This window comes from Hemibagrus wyckioides, linkage group LG01, assembly GCF_019097595.1.
Source record: "Hemibagrus wyckioides isolate EC202008001 linkage group LG01, SWU_Hwy_1.0, whole genome shotgun sequence".
In the NCBI taxonomy this organism is placed as follows: domain Eukaryota; kingdom Metazoa; phylum Chordata; class Actinopteri; order Siluriformes; family Bagridae; genus Hemibagrus; species Hemibagrus wyckioides.
The window spans coordinates 31,248,165-31,268,985 of NC_080710.1; the positions used below are offsets into that span (position 1 = coordinate 31,248,165).

The following is a 20,821-nucleotide window of genomic DNA, read 5'->3' on the forward strand; positions in this document are numbered from 1 at the left end:
TAATCATTTTAATTTAAACACACAACACTGTAGAAAAGAACAAAGCAGAGCAATTAGAGCACTGGCAAGTGAGGCATCTATCTATCTATCTATCTATCTATCTATCTATCTATCTATCTATCTATCTATCTATCTATCTATCTATCTAATTAAATTGGAAGAAAAAAAGAAGCCTTTATTAACATAACGTTATTAACATTTGCATTTTCCCAAGCATTTATGTTTAAATTTAAAGTCATATGAAAGTAAATGAGGCATTATTAAATAAAATAGAATGAGTGAGCGGTCACATATCGCCCCCTGCTGGTCAGACTACAGAATTACTGTAAGAAAAAAACAAATAAACAAAAAAGCTGGAGTTTAATGTATGTTTAATTAGATGAATTAAAACAGTGTTAAACTACACAACTAACACATGAAAAAATAAACTTTATTTATTACACCTCCAAAAAACTTAATCATTCATTTATAACGTATAGATTCATATTTATTTTGTTTTATTATTGTAACATTATTTATTTATTATACATTTATATGTTATGATTTTTATTTATTTATTTATTTATTTTATTTTTGGGCTGCTTGAATTGCTGAAAGTGCAAATGATGTAGTTCAGAAGATTGGAGTTATTAGGGAGAAGGGAGTGAGGCAGCATTAGGGACATACCACAGAGCCGTGTGTGTGTGTGTGTGTGTGTGTGTGTGAGAGAGTGGAGGAAACCAAATAAATATCCGTGCGCAGAAGGGCATCGGGGATTATTTTTGGCAGATGCGGCGTGTTTCTATTTTTGCGCTTTGCCTTTGACTCGGGAAGCAGTCGGTGATGGAAAAAAGAGAAGAGAGACAAGAGACAGTGCGCGAGCCATAAACCGGCGCTACAGCCATCTCTGTACAAGGTACTGATTAACACAGTGTGTGTGTGTGTGTGTGTGTGGCAAAGTGATGGTGTGTGAGTGTTAGCTGAAATGTGTGTCAGTGTGAAAAGAGAAAAAAGATGGTGTGTGTGTGTGTGTGTGTGTGTGTATGTTAGTTTAAAAGTGCGTCAGTGTGAAATGATGATGATGATGATGATGTGTGTGTGTGTTTGTGTGTGTGTTTGTTTAAAAGTGCGTCAGTGTGAAATGATGATGATGATGATGATGTGTGTGTGTGTTTGTGTGTGTGTTTGTTTTAGTTTAAAAGTGCGTCAGTGTGAAATGATGATGATGATGATGATGTGTGTGTTTGTGTGTGTGTGTTTGTTTTAGTTTAAAAGTACGTCAGTGTGAAAAGAGAATAAAAGATGTGTGTGTGTTAGTTTAAAAGTGCGTCAGTGTGAGAAGATGTGTGTGTGTGTGTGTTAGTCTAAAAGTATGTCAGTGTGGCAGAGTGATGGTGTGTGTGTGTGTGTGTGTTAGCTGAAATGTGTGTCAGTTTGAAAAGATGATGGTGTGTGTTAATTTAAAAGTGCATCAGTGTTAAAATGTGATGGTGTGTGTGTGTGTTTTATCTCCAGAGTGTCAGGACATGGCAGTTCCTTTACCTCCGTGTGTCATCGACTATGGGACTGGGTGAGTTGGGGTAACACACACACACACACCTGTCTGGTGTTACACCTTATTCTGGGTTGTATTCAGGGTTGAGTTTCGCTCTGCTCATAGTGAGGATGTGAGATATTCAGACTTACTGCATATTCAGAAGCTGAGCATATGATATGGGGGTGGAGTTTCAGTAAAAGAGGGGCGTGTCTCAGTTACCTAGCATTCTGAACATTTCTCCCAGTCACACTTATAGCTGTAAAACACACACAAAAGTTAAAAAAGACGTAAAAACATTTAATAAATGAACGCTTTTGTCTCGTCAGAGGAGACTTGTCTGAATCGTTCCTCATCTTGAGGACTGAAGTGTTTTTAGATAAACTTCACCTGGAGCGAGCAGCAAGCAGACAAGTGCTAGGTTGAGTTTAACCAAAAGGCCTGAATTGTGATGGCTAGACCACTGGATCAGAGCATCTCCAAAACTGCAGCTCTTGTGGGGTGTTCCCGGTCTGCAGTGGTCAGTATCTATCAAAAGTGGTCCAAGGAAGGAACAGTGGTGAACCGGTGACAGGGTCATGGGCGGTCAAGGCTCATTGATGCATCTGGGGAGAGAAGACTGGCCCGTGTGATCCGATCCAACAGACGAGCTACTGTTGCTTAAATTGCTGAAGAAGTTTATGCTGGTTCTGATAGAAAGGGGTCAGAATACACAGTGCAGGACGGGTCAGGACTGTTCTGGCACCAAAAAGGGGGACCAACACAATATTAGGCAGGTATACCATATATATCCTATTTATTATACCTACTGCACCAAGTCCAGGATCTTTTACTATTCCAAGAAGTTCTGTTATTATTATTGTTATTATTATTATTATTATTAGTAGTAGTAGTAGTAGCAGTAGTAGTACATTTTAGTTTTTGGCATTTGGGAGACATTCTTATCCAGAGCAACATATAAAAGTACTTTGAAATCTCTATCAAGGTCACAGACTTAGGATCCCATCAGCCGAAAAAACTGTATTGGGAGGAAATATATGTGTTTTATTACATAAAACAAACAGTGTTTCAGGAAGAGGTAGGTCTTCATCCACGGTCAGTGTCTCAGCTGTCTGGACGTCTAAGGGGAAGTTCATTCCACCATCTCGGTGCCAGAACAGAGAAGAGTCTAGATGTACACCTACCTCTTACCCTGAGAGATGGTGGGACCAGTCGAGTAGTGCTAGTGGACCTGAGGTGTGAGGAGTAATAAGAGCTTTGAGGTAAGATGGAGCTGGTCCATTCTTGGCTTTGTGGGCAAGTGTCAGTGTTTTGAATCTGATGCAGCTACAGGAAGCCAGTGTAGGGAATGCAGCAGTGGGGTGGTGTGGGAGAACTTAGGCAGGTTGAAAACAAGTCACTCAGCTGCATTTTGAATCATTTGCAGTGGAAGAATTGCGTTCAGAGGTAGACCTGACAGTAGAGAGCTGCAGTAGTCCAGTCTCGAAATGACCAGAGACTGAACAAGCAGCTGAGCAGCCTGTGTGGATAGAAATGATGTTGTACAGAAGAAACCCACATGAGCGTGTGACATGGGAGGAAAAGGACAGCTGATTGTCCATGGTTACCCCAAGGTTGCGAGCAGTGGAATTAGTATGAATGTCCTATGTTTCAGCTACACGAAGATCGGCTATGCTGGAAACACCGAGCCACAGTTCATCATGCCATCCTGTAAGTACCTCATAGTCTTTAAACGTTCACTCGTTTTCCTTTTCCTGTGATATACTTTTAGATATTTAGGTCGGGTTTATAATTAAACGATGCCGTAGGGAAGCGCTATTTAAAGCGGCCGTACAGTAGAACGCTGCTCAGATTGACCTCGTGATTTTGGGTTAAAGAGAGATTTCAGTGTGGGTAAAAATCCAAACAGAACTATAAATATTTATATAGTGTAGAGAAGAGTAAGGATAGAAGAGTAAGGATAGAAGAGTAAGGAGAGGAGAATAAGGAGAGAAGAGTAAGGAGAGGAGAATAAGGAGAGAAGAGTAAGGAGAGAAGAATAAGGAGAGAAGAGTAAGGAGAGAAGAATAAGGAGAGAAGAGTAAGGAGAGAAGAATAAGGAGAGAAGAATAAGGAGAGAAGAATAAGGAGAGAAGAGTAAGGAGAGAAGAGTAAGGAGAGAAGAGTAAGGAGAGAAGAGTAAGGAGAGAAGAATAAGGAGAGAAGAGTAAGGAGAGAAGAGTAAGGAGAGGAGAATAAGGAGAGAAGAGTAAGGAGAGGAGAATAAGGAGAGAAGAGTAAGGAGAGGAGAGTAAGGAGAGAAGAATAAGGAGAGAAGAGTAAGGAGAGAAGAATAAGGAGAGAAGAATAAGGAGAGGAGAATAAGGAGAGAAGAATAAGGAGAGAAGAGTAAGGAGAGAAGAATAAGGAGAGAAGAGTAAGGAGAGAAGAATAAGGAGAGAAGAGTAAGGAGAGAAGAATAAGGAGAGAAGAGTAAGGAGAGAAGAATAAGGAGAGAAGAGTAAGGAGAGAAGAATAAGGAGAGAAGAGTAAGGAGAGGAGAATAAGGAGAGAAGAGTAAGGAGAGAAGAATAAGGAGAGAAGAGTAAGGAGAGAAGAATAAGGAGAGAAGAATAAGGAGAGGAGAATAAGGAGAGAAGAATAAGGAGAGAAGAGTAAGGAGAGAAGAATAAGGAGAGAAGAGTAAGGAGAGAAGAATAAGGAGAGAAGAGTAAGGAGAGAAGAATAAGGAGAGAAGAATAAGGAGAGAAGAGTAAGGAGAGGAGAGTAAGGAGAGAAGAATAAGGAGAGAAGAGTAAGGAGAGAAGAATAAGGAGAGAAGAGTAAGGAGAGGAGAGTAAGGAATTTCAATCCATATCTAACCGTTTCTAGGATGTTTAAGGAGTTTAATGAAGTCAGTGCAAATTTTTATGCTTTGACCCGTTCCTTCCATTAATATTAATTAATATTAGGAGATTCAATTAGATTCAAATCACCATTTGATTCAAATCACAATTCGATTCTAGTCATATAACAATTTGATTGAAATCACGATTTGATTTGTCATGATCTAATTCAATTCACGATTCGATTCAAATCACGATTCGATTCAAATCGCGATTCGATTCAAATCACGATTTGAATCAAATCTCAGTTTGATTCAAATCATGATTTAATTCAAATCACAATTCGATTCTATTCATATAACAATTTGATTGAAATCACGATTTGATTCAAGTCATGATCTAATTCACGATTCAATTCAAATCATGATTCGATTCAAATCACGATTTGAATCGAATCTCAGTTTGATTCAAATCACGATTTGATTCGATTCATATAACAATTTGATTGAAATCACGATTTGATTCAAGTCATGATTTGATTCAATTCACGATTCGATTCGATTCAAATCACAATTTGATTCAAATCATGATCTAATTCAAATCACGATTCAATTCAAATCACGATTCAATTCAAATCACAATCTAATTCAAATCACGATTCGATTCAAATCACGATTCGATTCAAATCTCAGTTTGATTCAAATCACGATTCTATTCTATTCATATAACAATTTGATTGAAATCACGATTTGATTCAAGTCATGATTTTATTCAATTCTCGATTCGATTCAAATTACAATTTGATTCAAATCATGATCTAATTCAAATCATGATTCGATTCAAATCACGATTCGATTCAAATCACGCTTCAATTCAAATCACGATTCGATTCAAATCTCAGTTTGATTCAAATCACTGTCTAATTCAAATCATGATTCGATTCAAATCACGATTCGATTCAAATCTCAGTTTGATTCAAATCATGATTCTATTCTATTCATATAACAATTTGGTTGAAATCACGGTTCGATTCAAATCTCAGTTTGATTCAAATCACGATTCTATTCTATTCATATAACAATTCGATTCAAATCACGATTCGATTCAAATCTCAGTTTGATTCAAATCATGATTCAATTCTATTCATATAACAATTCGATTCAAATCACGATTCGATTCAAATCTCAGTTTGATTCAAATCATGATTCGATTCTATTCATATAAAAAATTTGATTGAAATCATGATTTGATTCAAGTCACGACTCGATTTGTTTCAAATCACGATTTGATTCAAATCACAGTTTGATTCAAATCACGTTTTGATAAAAAACAGGATTCGATTCAAATCATGATTCGATGTTCCACACACGTGAATGGAAGAAAGCTGCATGGGAGAAGTGTGATAGATGTGTGTTCTATAAGAATACTGTATGCTGTCTAATGTTTCATCACACACACACACACACAGGCATCGGCATCCGAGAGACAGCTGGAGTTGGAGACCAGGCTCAGAGACGCCTCATGAAGGGAGTGGATGATCTGGATTTCTTCATTGGTGACGAAGCGATCGACAAACCCAACTACGCAACCAAGGTGATGTTAGAACTATTTATTTATTTATATTCAAATTTTTTCCATGCATTTTTATGAATCATCTCATGGATCTGATAAGAGACGATCAGAGATAAAGAGATAAAAGTGGAAGTGTTGCAGCAGCCTGTATGGAGATGTTGGATCGATAAATATAAACATGACCGCCTTCCTGTTACTATGACAACAGGAACCGAATAACGACGCCTAATTAATTTAATCAGTCAACAGTAGAATTGTACAGTGAAGTGTTTTCTCATCAGAAAGGGTTCAAATACCAGTGCTTTTTACAGGATCTTTAATTAACCTTGTAGTTTTAGGAATAACAATCAATGTGTGTGTGTGTGTGTGTGTGTGTGTGTGTGTTCTAGTGGCCCATCAGGCACGGTATCATCGAGGACTGGGATCTGATGGAGAAGTTCATGGAGCAGATTATTTTTAAATACCTGCGAGCTGAGCCAGAAGATCACAACTTCCTTGTGGTGAGAGCTCTGACGTCTTTCTCACACACGTTAATGACTTCACATGAAAGCGTGCAGGAAATGAAGCTTGATGCTGTACATATGATTATACAGTGGAACATGTGCATGGGCATGTGAATGCCCTCCCTCACGAATGTTCACCTTAAGAATTAAAATTTTGCAAGCAATTAGCATTGGCATACGAAGCATTTTCGGCATACAAACGAACCGAACTGAGTTGCGTCTACGTCCAGGAGCCGTTCAAACTTGTTAGCGTCATTGAAAAGCCAACCCAAGGGAGTTTATGAATGTTTTTCAGTCAGTGAAAGCTGTAGTGAAAAGTGGAATGCTTGGCTTGGGTCAGTTCTTTGTAAGCAGCCATACAGTTTACATTCGCTTCGTATTGGGAATATTGGTCATATTTTTGGTCATATTTACATTATGTCTTATGGGAAAGTTTGTTTCACAATACAGATTTTCATCTTAAGAACTCACCTCGAGAACCGATTAAATTCATATGCTGAATTTTCCAGTGTAACATCAAGGTCAAATCCACCTCAAATCTGAAGGTCATGGACAAGTTTTAAATAGAGAGAAATCTATATTCATGTAATAATCCTGCAGAGGCAGAAGGGGGAAAAATCTATTCACGGGGTTTATTTAAGAAACACAAATAGACATAGTTCATTCCACCACCTCGGTGCAAGAACAGAGAAGAGTCTTGATGTATACCTACCTCTTACCCTGAGAGATGTTGGGACCAATTGAGCATTTCCTAATAAAGTGGCTAAAACGTTTCATGTTTCTGTATTAAGGATTTTTTCCTGTTTTTTATTCTCTCTTCCTTTTTATTTCAATCAGACAGAACCTCCTCTGAACACACCGGAGAACAGAGAGTATTTAGCCGAGATCATGTTTGAAACCTTCAACATTCCAGGCCTTTACATCGCCGTCCAGGTAAAAGTGCTTCAAAATACTCCAGATCTCCTAACTAATACATTTTACAGTAAATTTAATGACTGGAAAAGAGTCTTAACGTTTAAATAACACGTATAGAGATGAATATTTTAGAGTTTATTGCTGAAGTGATAGTGTTTAAAGCTAAGAGTGATCTTTTCCATCATTTAAAGTAGAATTTTTAAAAAATTTATGTATTTTTTTAGTGTTTTTCCTGTCGTGATGTTTTAAGTCGAATGTGAGACAAGCAGCAAGAACGTGTTGATAAAATCTTTTCATATTTTTTAAAATAAATATGTGCATTTTAATTATTAGGAATCTGATTCTCTAAACTTTATCACAGATTCTCTAAACTTTATCACATCTGCAGGCCGTTCTGGCTCTAGCGGCCTCGTGGACGTCCAGGCAGGTGGGACAGCGGACGCTAACAGGAATCGTCATTGACAGTGGGGACGGAGTCACGCATGCCATACCTGTGGTACACCACCTTTTATTTTTATAATTATTTTTTAATATATGAACACATCAGTGTGCTGTAATAAAGCTGCTTTATGTAAAGACGTAGAAAAGACGTTACTCTTAAAGTCTTATAATTAAAGAAAATATTCATGTGTATTAACAGTGTATAAAGGCTAACAGAAGCTTGTTAGCTACCATTTTTTTGACCTTTGTTATCTGCGAAATAATTTAATTTTTTAATGAATCACTCTAAAAACAGTCCTGAGGAAATTTTAACAAGTAAACTGAGATGCTATAACATTTTGTTTTAATAGAAAGCATCTAGAAATAATGAAAGACAACGTCTTTACCTTTAATAAGGCTCTTTTAGCACACATCATATTTATTTTATAATTAACGGCAGAATTTTTGTATAAAAGTTGAACTCATTAATTACTGAGAAATTGTTTAATATACATATTTAACGTTCATCCGTATTTTTCTGTTGTTTAATGGTATAAATAGTGTTTATATTATAATCCTGGAGTGTAATACAACCTTGTAGCGCTCTGAATATTCATATTCGTGAATATTCATGAAAGTGGGTGTGGCCTAATCCCTGTAGTTCCTCAAGCTCAGCTAGGTCTCTCCGGTTCAGAACCGTTCTCACTACAGACGTACAAACGGAGGATTGTTTTTTAATCCTGTTTATGCAGCTATTATTTTCTACCTGTTATTGTTTCTACCTTTCAGCCAGATTTTCTCACAGGTTTTGTTTTCAAGACGTAAACACGAGACTAATGAAACCTCAGTGACTCGGAGCAGGCAGGCAGTGAGGATGAAGGATGAAGGATGTCAGGGCAGGACTTTTTCTTGCAAGCTGCATGTCTGCTCTCTCGTTTATCAGACTTCATTATCTGAGTAACAAAAACTGTGTACAGTGTAACCTCTGCGTACGAATGCCCTCCCTTAGGAATTTTCGCTTTAAGAATTGAAATTTTGCATCGGCATAAGGAGTATTTTTAGCATACGAACCGAACCGAATGCTGGCTAAGTTGCGCGTACGTCCAGGAGTCAGTGGAAAGCCACGCAAAGCCAACTGAAGTGAGTTTACGAATTTTTTACATTCAGTGAAAGCTGTTAGAAAAGAGTCAACCCACGATACCAACGTTTCCTTCAGCATGCGTTCTAAAGCTAGGTGATTTTTCGGGTGTTTTTTTGTTGACAGATTGGTGGTGTGGGCGGTCTGTTCTATTTTTAGCCCAAGCTTGGTGGCACGACTTCCTGTGAGGAGCCTTGACATGGAATGCTTGGCTTGGGTCAGTTCTTTGTAAGCAGCCATACAGTTTCCATACGCTTCATATTGGGAATATTGGTCATATTTTTGGGAGGCTGGAACGGATTATCTGCATTTACATTATTTCTGATGGGAAAATTTGTTTCCCAATACAAACTGTCACCTTAAGAACTCGCCTCCAGAACACATTAAATTTGTAGGCCAAGGTTCTACTGTATTTGTATTTGGTGTCATTCTGAATGCAGTTTAACCTCGTCAGCATCCTGCTTCCACAGGTTTACTCAGTTTTTTGAGTTTTCTTTTCAGTTATCAGTAGATTCTGTGTCGGTCTCCAGGCCGAGGGCTACGTGATCGGGAGCTGTATAAAGCACATCCCTATAGCAGGCCGAGACATCACCTACTTCATCCAGCAGCTCCTCAGAGAGAGAGAGGTCGGGATTCCTCCTGAACAGTCTCTGGAGACCGCAAAGGCAGTCAAGGTGAATATTCACTCTCATGTTCATCATCATTTTTCTTTCCTGCCATTCCACAACAACAACAACAACAATTCTCCAGATTTTCTCATAAAATCTGTTAGTGTGATCGTATGAGTGGAATAAGATCTTAGATAATAGGTTACAGGGATCCAGATGTTGGCTTCAGGATGAGAGTATGGGAATCGGCTTGAATTTGTGGATGTGAGCTTACTGGTAAAGGCATTGGGCTACTGATCAGAGCAAGGCCCTGAGCAAGGCCCTCAACTGTTCAGGTATATAAAATGAGATAAAAATGTAAGTCGTTTTCTACTATTGCTGTTCTAGAAGATGAATCAACACTTTTGGACCAATCAGAACTGAGAACGCCGTGATGTTATGAGTTTGAAAGAATTTGTCTGTAAACATGTTCATGCCCACTATTTCAGCCAATCACAGGGCTTTTTAAAGACCACAGTGGAAGTGTGAGTGAAGGAAATTAACCAGGCTGAATGAGTTTTATTCGCTGTATCACGTGTCTGCTGTTTTTGTGTTCACCTTCAGGAGAGGTTCTGCTACATCTGCCCAGACATTGTGAAAGAGTTCACGAAGTACGACACAGACCCCGGGAAATGGATCAAGAAATACAAAGGCATCAACACCATCACCAAAAATGAGTTTCACATAGACGTAGGATATGAGCGCTTCCTCGGACCGGAGATTTTCTTCCATCCAGAGGTGATTTAGTGCTCTGGAGTTGCAAAAGTATCCACCGCCCCCCCCAACCACACCCTACCTTTGAATACTGAATGGACTTCATTGGGATTATGTCATAAATGTGAACAGAATATTATTGACATGGTGGGAAAAATCGGTGTAGTTTGGTCAATTATTTTATTATTAAACTGTAATTTTTTAAAAGTATTCATATGATATATCAGTACAATCCCAATCCTAGGTCTATTTCTTTTCTTTTTTCAGTGTGTTTTGAATAAATTAGATAATCAACATCAGTCAAGGCTGATTTATTATTTAGCCCTCAATTATTATTATTTATTTTTAAAATGATTTATTTGAGTTATTTTCTTTTTATGCTAGCTCCTGACCTTACCTCTTTTTAGTTTCTCACCTGAAATAAACATTTAGTTGTTTTTTTTTTCGCAGTTTGCTAACCCGGATTTCATGGATCCCATTTCAGACGTGGTGGATGAGGTCATTCAGAGCTGTCCCATAGACGTGAGAAGACCTCTTTACAAGGTACAGAACGTTGACATCACAAGTATTTGTAGATTATTGATGGAATGAAACGCTTCGTGTCATGCTGTTATAGAGAAATAATCAACAGTGATGGGTGAAGCAGAGTTACTGCTATCTATCTATCTATCTATCTATCTATCTATCTATCTATCTATCTATCTATCTATCTATCTATCTATCTATCTATCTATCTGACTATATACAGCTGTAGAAAAGACATTATTTATAATCTCACTATCTGGTGTCACCCAAATGAGGATGAGGACGAGGTTCCCTTTTGAGTCTGGTTCCTCTGGAGGTTTCTTCCTCATGAAGTCTCAGGGAGTTTTTCCTCACCACCGTGGCCTAGGACTTGCTGATTAGGAATACATTTTAGATGAAATTTTTTATTCTAAAAGCGTTTTACAGATTTGAGATCTGTGGTATATTATATTGTTGTCTACCATCCAGAATACTCTTAATATCTAAGACGCATACCCACTCTCTATAATTTACACCGATCAGCCATAACATTGTGAGCAGTGAGAGGTGAAGTGAATAAGACTGATGATCTCCTGTTAGTGGGTGGGATATATTAGGCAGCAAGTGAACATTTTGTCCTCAAAGTTGATGTTAGAAGCAGGAAAAATGGACAAGTGTAAGGATTTGAGCGAGTTTGACGAAGGGCCAAATTGTGATGGCTAGACCACTGGATCAGAGCATCTCCAAAACTGCAGCTCTTGTGGGGTGTTCCCGGACCGCAGTGGTCAGTATCTATCAAAAGTGGTCCAAGGAAGGAACAGTGGTGAACCAGCGACAGGGTCATGGGTGGTCAAGACTCATTGATAATTGTGGGGCGCGAAGGCCGGCCCGTGTGATCCGATCCAACAGACGAGCTACTGTTGCTCAAACTGCTGAAGAAGTTAATGCTGGTTCTGTCAGAATACACAGTGCATGATGGATCAGGGATGTTTTGGCAGCACCAACACAATATTAGGCAGGTGGTCATAATGTTATGCCTGGTCGGTGTATGAGATTTATGGATTGTTTAGTAGACTTTCCAGACATCATCTCATCTCTACTAGTAGGCACAACTAAGTTGTTTTAAATGATTGTATTTTCTTCCCTTATAAGTGAAAGAGCATTATTACCGAAGCTGAGCCGTATGTTTCTGTTCTGGTTCCTCAGCTAGAGGTCACTGTTGATCCACCAGACTCTCTTCTAGACACTCAGTAACTTACACAACAACCAAATCCTTCCCTCTGAGGCTGCACCTGAGGAAAAAACACCAATGTGACATTTAGCAGGAATAAACCTAAATATTTCTGCAGCAGATATGAGTTCATTGTTTTTCAGTATGCATTGTGTGTGTGTGTGTGTGTATGTTTGTGTGTGTGTGTGTGTGTATGGGTAAACAAAGCTCACAAAGCTTTGACAAAATCCAATTTGGGAAGCTGGTAATTAGAAGTGGCAAGGATTAAAAGAGCTCATTTGATTTGCATGTGAAGTGAATAGGAAAACATTTGGACTGTGAATAGAGGCCAGGGAAAGAGTCGGGTTGATTTGAAAGAATATCTCGGCATCCAGTCTTCTCTCTAAAAACATTTTCCGACTTAATACTGACGCAAATACGCTCATGAGCTCTCAAAGCAATTATGCAACATGAAGGCGTAGGATTTGAAACAGTAGCGCGGATGTGAAACACTGCTGTGCCCAACCCAATTAAATCATTTATCCATATTGATCTCCTTTGGGGGATTTTGGAGCATCATGTTAGACAGCGGTCTCTAACGTCGTCATTACAGCACCAGCTGAGGGAACAACTTTTTGGAAGAAGGGTGTTCATCACTCCGGATGTGGTGAAGGTGCTGGACTAATGATTGGAAGGTTGTGCCACTGCTGGGCCCTTGACCCTTCATTTTTACCTTTACATTTCTGGCATTTGGCACACTCCCGTATCCAGAGTGACTTACAATTTATCTCATTTTTTATACAACTGAGCAATTGAGGGTTAAGGGCCCCCTAGTGGCAGATTGGCGGACCTGGGATTTGACCTCATCAACATCCAATCAGTAGCCCAACACCTTAACCACTAAGCTACCACAATTGCTTAGCTGTATAAAATGAGATAAAAAATTGTAAGTCACTGTGGATAAAGATGTCTGCCAAATGTCAGAAATGTAAAATGTAATGGACGTGCTTTCGTGGTGGTCAGACACCTTAGTAAGACTCTGTATGTTAGTTTTCAAGCTTCATCTTGCTGATTTTCTGAATAAGCTTTTAATAAAAAAGTGAAATTCTCAGAAATATGCTAGTATGAGGATAGCTAAGCTGAAGAAATAGATATCTAGGGCACTTCCCCTCCAGACCACCAGAGGGAACCACATTTTTTGTGTTTATTTGTGCAATAAATAGTTCCATGTTTTAAGCCCCTTTGTGTGACCAGTTTGTTGCCTAGATTCTATTTGATACCCGTTTGTTGGTCAAGCCTCGTCTAGCTCCAGTTTTGGATGTATTGACCACTTCACAGCCTCAATTTGGGTTTGTTCTGCACTGTAAATAAAAACAAATTTTGGCTTGCATCCTTCTTCCACCATGTATCATGACAATTGTGCACAATCAGACAAATTTGCCATGTTTTCTTCATAGCTGATGCTTTCTTTTGCCGTGAAAAAATATCTTCCTTTATTTAAGACTCTCAGCAGCTAGTCAAAGTAAAAAAAAAGTCCAAGAAGCTTTATTGTCACTTCAACCATATATAGCTGATGCAGTACACAGTGAAGTGAAACAACGTTCCTCCTAGACCAGAGGTGCTACACAGAACACAGACAAAGTACAGTGACGCAGACAAACATAGAGCTAAACACAGAGATAAAACTAAACTATACTTAAGGTGCAAGAAATAAACTAGACATACAACAGAAGTGCACAGGATGACAAGACAAGACAGAGCAGACAAACAACATGTAGACCGACTCTGTGCAAATAACAGTGTATACAGTGAGTGCAGATATGAAATTGACACTTTGTGCAAAGAACAGTGTATACGGTGAATATAAATATGAGCTAATGAGGCCTAAATGAGTTCTCCTGCTAATAGCAGAATTGTATCTTAATCTCAGAGGTGCAATTTCTGTTGCTAATAAAAGATAATTCAGAGTAAGCATGGCCTTTGAAAAGAGGAGGGCCTTGAGCGATTGCACATTGATATCATATGATATGATATGATATGACTTTAGAATAACAAAAACAAATATTATTGATGGTTTAAATCAGTTTAATAATGTACATTTAATAACTTTCTACGTTTAGTAATGCTAAATCCAGAATCTTCAATCTTTTAATGAATGTGTGTGTTAGAATATAGTACTGTCTGGAGGATCCACTATGTTCAGGGACTTTGGTCGACGGCTACAAAGGGATCTGAAGCGTGTAGTCGATGCCAGACTCCGACTCAGCGAGGAGCTCAGCGGAGGCCGGATAAAGGTTAGCATTTCTGCGTGTAATACATCAAAACTAAAAGGGCAGCTTGCTTCAACTAAATGGAAGTTAGCACTGCATGAAATCCTGCATGATAACAGAGCTGACAAATAAAGGAAGGAAGCTAGGCATGAAATCCAGTTTGCTGCTTGGTGAAGCAATGCTAGCTTTCATTTCATTTCAACCATTTTAGCATGCTAACTATAAAAGGTTTTGCTAACACCCTTGGACAAACTTTTTCTCTTTATCCTACTCTCCCATGGGCTACCACCCACTGGCTACTTTGTTTAGTTCTAGCTTTGCACCATGACAGCTTCACATGAGATGACTGACCAAATTCAACCCAGAGAACCGAGCAGACCCTGGGTCTTTTTCAAGCTTGAGCTTTTATGGTTTACTGAATATGTGATTTCTATCCGAATCAAGTGAGAGAAACAGGGTCCAGGCATCACACATCAGAGAAACAGGCATCACACATTAGCCATTACTCCTCTTACCCCTGCAAATCCCTCTCTTGCTGTTCATCCCTCACTTGTTATATTCCTTCACCACCAGGTAACAGGGCAAAGTACTTGAACTTTAACCACCACAGCCAGACACCAATCTGTGGGTTAGTATCCTCTAAGCAAGGGTGCTACTGCACTGGGGCATTATCCAAGGAGTTATAAGAAAAAAGGAGCAGAAATTCCATTTTGATTAGTGCTGTATTTGAGCTAGCATGCAAAGAACTTCCAGATGATGTACAGCACCTGGTGACAAACATATACCTGTACAGTCTGGGACAAAAATATTCTGGTCATCGGTATGCAGAATAAAGCAAAAAATTTAATAGTCATTAGGGTCAGTTGGTACTAGGGCCTTCTGGTGGTCCAGCAGCAGGATCCCATGTTCTCATTGCCACGGCCTGGGTTTGATTCCTGGGCAGGGAGCTAACTCAGCCACTGAAGAGTTAACTCACAGTGATGCACCCAAGCCCAGATAAAATGGAAGGGTTGCGTCAGGAAGGGCATCCCGCGTAAAACCTGTGCTGAAACATGTGGACCAAATGATCCGCTGTGTTGACCCCCAACAGGGAGTAGCTGAAAGAACAACAACCACAGGGTCAGTTCGCAGTACATTGTTCACTGGATCTGGTGGTAATTTTTTTGTTGAGATCCCAAGACGATAGCTTGCTAGCACCAGGAAATATCTCACCTAGTTTGTGGCCTTGGACTGTAGGCAGGATGTAATTGCTGCCATCATATTGATTGGTAGGGCAAAGATTCAAGTGAAAACCCCGATACCATACCATCCAATTGTACACTCCACTGGGTTAGTTGCTTGCCTGGTCTCCTGGAGCCCAAACCTATGTGTAATGAATTGGTATAAACTGAACAGGAAGTTGATTTCTCATTGGATGTGGCCTCCAGAGAGTCAGCAAAATAGGCATTGGTCATATCCTGGGATGAAAAAGGATCCAAATCCAGGAGCATCAATTGAGAACATTGGTAATCCATGCAGAAAATGACTGCTCCATCCTTCTTCTGCACAATTACACTGAAGCTGTTCCAGTCACTGTATGAGTCCTCTATTACACCATCTCTCCAGATTTATTCCCATTTCTTTTCTCAAGGGTTCAGGTAATGGGTGGCTCTACAAAATGATGCCAGAAGGAGTCTCAAAGTGGCGGTGTTCTGAGGTCTGCATGACCAACCAGGCAGAGAAGAACAGGTCTGAAAAAAATCAGCCTATAATTGGGAAACCACTAGTCTCTTCTCTCTGGGGCAGTTAGAAATAGAAATGGTATTGGAGCAGGATTTTGTTACAGTCTGATCTTACCTCATATCTCTCTGCTTCCACCATCACCACCCCATGTTTTTTTTCACTGGTTAAGAAAAGCTATTAAAAGAGGAGATACATTTGCTCTTTCCTTCTCTCAACCATTATAGTCACCCAACCTGTCATGTAACCTTGAAAGGTCCCTTCCACATGTCAAGTAAATTTTTAGCTGCAGGTCAGAAGTCATACAGAGACATCATTTCCTGGTGAAAATTGCCTCAGTTGGGAAGGCTGTTGAATTTCCTGGGCTTGGAGCAAATTCTCTTGTAAAAAGTGACCCAGTGTGTGTTTTGAGCTGTTGGTACAGTCTTTAATTTTCTTTATCATGCCTCTGAATACTGAACATTGGTCCAGCATGGCTTTCTTTGCTTTCAAGTCCACTGGTTTTCAGCAGTCAACTACATTTGCACCTGAAGCTACATGTATATTCAAATCTGGAGGTATCTCAGCTTCACTCTCAAGCCTTGATGCTACAAACCATTGATAAAGCAACCTGTTTGGATGCTGTATTCCTCTTCAGTTAGTAGAACATGTATAAGATTGTATTCCTGATTTTCTGAGGTAAATTCTTGTCCCAGCACCTCGGCCAGAACCACCTCGACCACTTGTTATTTTATTATCTGTTACTTCTGTTTGTTTAATAAGTTTCTTGTTACCTTACCTCGTTTCCTTCTCCCAGCCGAAACCGATGGAGGTCCAGGTGATCACTCATCACATGCAGAGATACGCTGTCTGGTTTGGAGGATCCATGTTAGCTTCCACGGTAAATAACGCTTTTCCTTATTGTTCTTTAACAGTCATTTGGTCATGCTTTTCATTATTGTCGTCTTAAAGTTTTGACACACAGAATTTCTGTATTATTACAGCCCGAGTTCTTCCAGGTGTGTCACACGAAGAAAGACTACGAAGAACGTGGTCCCAGTATCTGTCGCCATAATCCGGTGTTCGGGATCATGTCCTAACCCTGGACTTTTACTGAAGATGCAGTTCTGTGGATTCAGGGCTGTGATCATCGTGTATCGATGTACAAATAACTTATTATGAGATCGAAATTTCACGTTCGTCACCGAAAATATAGACGAGAAGTTTTTCAGCTTGCTGCACTTGTAACAGAACAAATGTTAGAAAAAGCATACACCGATCAGGAATAACATTATGACCACCTGCCTAATATTGTGTTGGTCCCCCTTTTGCTGCCAAAACAGCCCTGACCCGTCGAGGTACAGTATGGACTACACTAGATCCCTGAAGGTGTGCTGTGGTATCTGGCACCAAGATGTTAGCAGCAGATCCTTTAAGTCCTCTAAGTTGTGAGGTGGGGCCTCCACTTAAAGGATACTTAAAGGACTTAAGCCATCGCAATTTGGGCCTTCGTCAAACTCGCTCAAATCCTTACTCTTCTAACCCTGCTTCTAACATCAACTTTGAGGACAAAATGTTCACTTGCTGCCTAATATATCCCACCCACTAACAGGTGCCATGATGAGGAGATCATCAGTCTTATTCACTTCACTGGTCACTGCTCAGAATGTTATGCCTGATTGGTGTATATCTATATAAAAGAAGCCATACACTGATGACCAGTTTCCTGTCCTCTGATGGGAAATTTTAGGGACGATTATATGCAGTCGTTTTTTGCACACAGAATGAAGCTTGTTATGAAAACAAAGACACTTCTACTGTATATGAAGCGGGTTTTTGACAGTTTATATTTGTAACAGAGATAATACTTTATGAGACAGAGACAGGATAAATATTCACATTAAATAAATAATGCGTGGGTTTGAAATCATACATTCTTACAGGACAGATGGAATAATATATAAACCGTGTTTATTTAACTCTTTCAGTACATTTAGAGTGTATAAACAATACAATTAGGCTTGTTTTTTCCTTTAGATGTGTATTTTTAATGGTTGCATTGATATGGATTTGATTGAAAATGAGATTAAAGGAGAAATCTGCTGTTCAAACCAGAGTGAAAATTGATCTGCTTCTAAATCTGTTTATAAATTCTCTCTCTCTCTCTCTCTCTCTCTCTCTCTCCTGAAATGATTTTCAGTACAGAGCCCTGACCTTCAGTGGTTACGGTGGATCGTGTGGTTAGGGCTTTGGCGCCAGAGCAGGAGAGCTTCAAACACACACTATATACACATTATACACTAAAATGTTATTTTAAGATATTGATATTCTCATTATCAGTAATAGCTCACTAGCAAGAATGTTTAACTCTTTATCCCCAGAGGCCAAAAAATGTAATTTCGTCCTGTTTTTATTGTGTCCATGTTGATGATTGAGTGTCTTGGTCATTTTCCTCTCCACAGTGGAGGTTAATATGAAGCTCATATGAAAGTAGACACTCAGGACTTTAAGAATTTGTCATGTTTCAGAAGGATTTCTGTTTTTCTCTAGACTACTGAGGCTACTTATTCATAGAAAAGTTCAAGGTTAATTTTTTCCCATGCAAATTTTTGTATCTTCAGAGTAAATGTTGATCTCAAACCCATTTCTGCTCTCTGAGATGTTCTCCAAGTGCTTGTTCATCTAAAAAGCAGCTCAGATTTCATCTTCAACCAGTAAAATTCTGTGTAAGGTTCTCCAACAGAGGGAAAAACACACGAATAAAACACACTGAAAGCTAAACAGACTCGTTTTAGATCAGACTCACAGACACAACATCATTTGTTTATTTAGACTGAATGAAAATGTCCTTTGAGTTTGGTTCTATTCAGTCCGTAACATCAGAAGTAGGGGATTTGTTTTTCAGATTCATCTCAAGGTCACGGTTCAGGAACTTGGACTCGTACTTTCTCCTACAGTGAGCTGAGCAGAATGGAGTGATTGTGTGTGTGTGTGTGTGTGTGAGAGAGAGAGCTTGGAGAAGAAACACCTTGAGTGATCATACAGTGCTGGATGATGGATGATGTAAGGAAAACCCTGCAGTACCGGAATCCAGGGGTTGAGTTTGTCCTACAGTAGTTCTTCTAAAACTTCTAAAAGACACGTTTGATGTCACGGACAGATTGGACATTTCCCTGCCAGACCACTGGAAAGTTTTTCCGTGTTGTTGTTTATGTTTCTCCCTGTCACATGCTTTCTGTTGATGTTTTATGTGCTTGCCATTGTTCTGTTTTTCCTGCCTTTTTTCTCCTCACCTGTTCCCTATATTCCCTTTGATCACACGCCCTATTTATACCTGTTTATTTGCGCTTACCTTCATCAACTTTAACCATGACACCCTCTTAGGTTTCTAGTTATTCTATGTTGCTTTTTCTAGTTTCTTAGCACTTTCTTTCCTTAATAAATCCCTTGTCTGTTTTGTCCTGTGTTGTGGTTTTATCCTGGATGTTTGTACCGTAGGGAAAATCTTCAGCCCTCCTGCTGGTTTGATTCCTATCTCTGGTGATGTCACTGTGACAGTTTGACCATTTGAGCAGCTTTTCTGAGGAATGCTAAGCCTCAGTTTCCTGGAAAGAAATGATGGTGTCAGTAACCTTGAACACTTTGCTGTAAAAGCAGCCTTGGAGGCATCAGGGTTGGAGGATTTGAAACAAGTATATCTAAGCCGGTATGTGTGTGTGTGTGTGTGTTTTATTACATATTTATCTTTCTCTCATATTCACATGGATTCTGTGTGACCTGCAGCCTGACAGTTTCTCCCAGTTCCTCTGTAAAAGCTATGCCTTCTCTGATCTCTCCCCGACCCCGACCCGAATCACGGCTGAAGCTCCGAATCCGCTTCCTCCTGTGCCCTAATTACCATCACGGGGCATCTTGCTTTATTCACACGCCTCTGCTGTCTCTCTTCTCTCTCTCGCTCCTGCACATCTCACTGATTGGACCCAGAGCTCCAGGAGACAGCATTCTGACAGCTCAGTATCTGAGAACTTCAGGTGCTTCGGAACCTGGGGCAGGTTTTGAGGATGATTTAAACTCTTCCTGCTTTTGTATAAATTAACTTTACCGAGCGGAGTAGCGTGGATTTATATGGATTCTATACATCACAGAGAAACGGTGCGCTAATGAGGAAGCGTCTTTATCCTCCTTTATCCGTCTTCTCGTTCCGTAAGTTCATAAAAGAGCTATCGATTCTAATCTTCAAAGACATACAAAGTCACTGTCACTCACGATTCGATATTTGTTAAAGCCAGGCCTACATTTCACAGCATAATGAATCTTTCACGTGATCTCAAATACAATCCAATGTTCGCTACGACTAGTTTTTACACCACATCCTACAGTCTCTATCGTTTACACCCTGCCGCGCTCGGCCGTGTTCTTCAGCTGGATAACGTCCTCCTCTAACGTCTCCTCTGTGATTCTGTGATTTTTGTTATTCCTCCAGAGCGACTCGTTACTAAATGCGGCGTGATATTAGATGACACCCTCAGGCTCGTAGCTGGGATCTGATTAGCACATAATAACGTTCCTGTACGCAGCGAAACACAGCTTTTCCCCATAAGAGCTGAAACACTGAGGAGAGATTTGCACAAGCTGACCTGGATCTCTGCAGGACGGATTTTGAGGAGCGTCGCTGAGAGCTGCAGGGGCGGATATGCAAAAAAAAAAAAAAAAACGTGTGGTGAAATATCGAGGTGAAAAATGACTCCATGTTTTTATTCATGAATCCGCATCTGCTATTCATTAATGCTGTGAATTAATGGCAAGCTTGTTTTCTCTTCCTTCTCTCCGAGGACAAATAAGTTCAGGTCCACAAAAATATGAGTTCCCTCCAAAGAAAAGTCAGATTCTGA

At 39.6% G+C, this 20,821-nt stretch overlaps 1 protein-coding gene across 3 annotated transcripts; it reads left to right on the forward strand.

Annotated features, from left to right (window-relative positions):
• The first annotated feature begins 660 nt into the window (after nucleotides 1-660).
• actr3b (actin related protein 3B) lies at nucleotides 661-17,997 on the forward strand. Of its 3 annotated transcripts, XM_058402668.1 has the most exons (13): nucleotides 661-895; nucleotides 1,495-1,549; nucleotides 3,168-3,223; nucleotides 5,807-5,931; nucleotides 6,300-6,410; nucleotides 7,251-7,346; nucleotides 7,717-7,824; nucleotides 9,417-9,560; nucleotides 10,098-10,271; nucleotides 10,698-10,790; nucleotides 14,130-14,255; nucleotides 16,747-16,830; nucleotides 16,934-17,996. In XM_058402668.1, exons 2-13 carry the CDS (start codon nucleotides 1,506-1,508, stop codon nucleotides 17,027-17,029), a joined length of 1,257 nt encoding a protein of 418 aa, XP_058258651.1. In that variant the 5' UTR covers nucleotides 661-895; nucleotides 1,495-1,505; the 3' UTR covers nucleotides 17,030-17,996. The 3 variants fall into 3 exon arrangements, with proteins under 3 accessions (XP_058258651.1, XP_058258660.1, XP_058258669.1); XM_058402677.1 differs by lacking the exon at nucleotides 14,130-14,255 and having other exon boundaries at nucleotides 16,934-17,997; XM_058402686.1 differs by lacking the exons at nucleotides 14,130-14,255; nucleotides 16,747-16,830; nucleotides 16,934-17,996 and adding an exon at nucleotides 11,958-14,111.
• The last annotated feature ends 2,824 nt before the right edge of the window (nucleotides 17,998-20,821 follow it).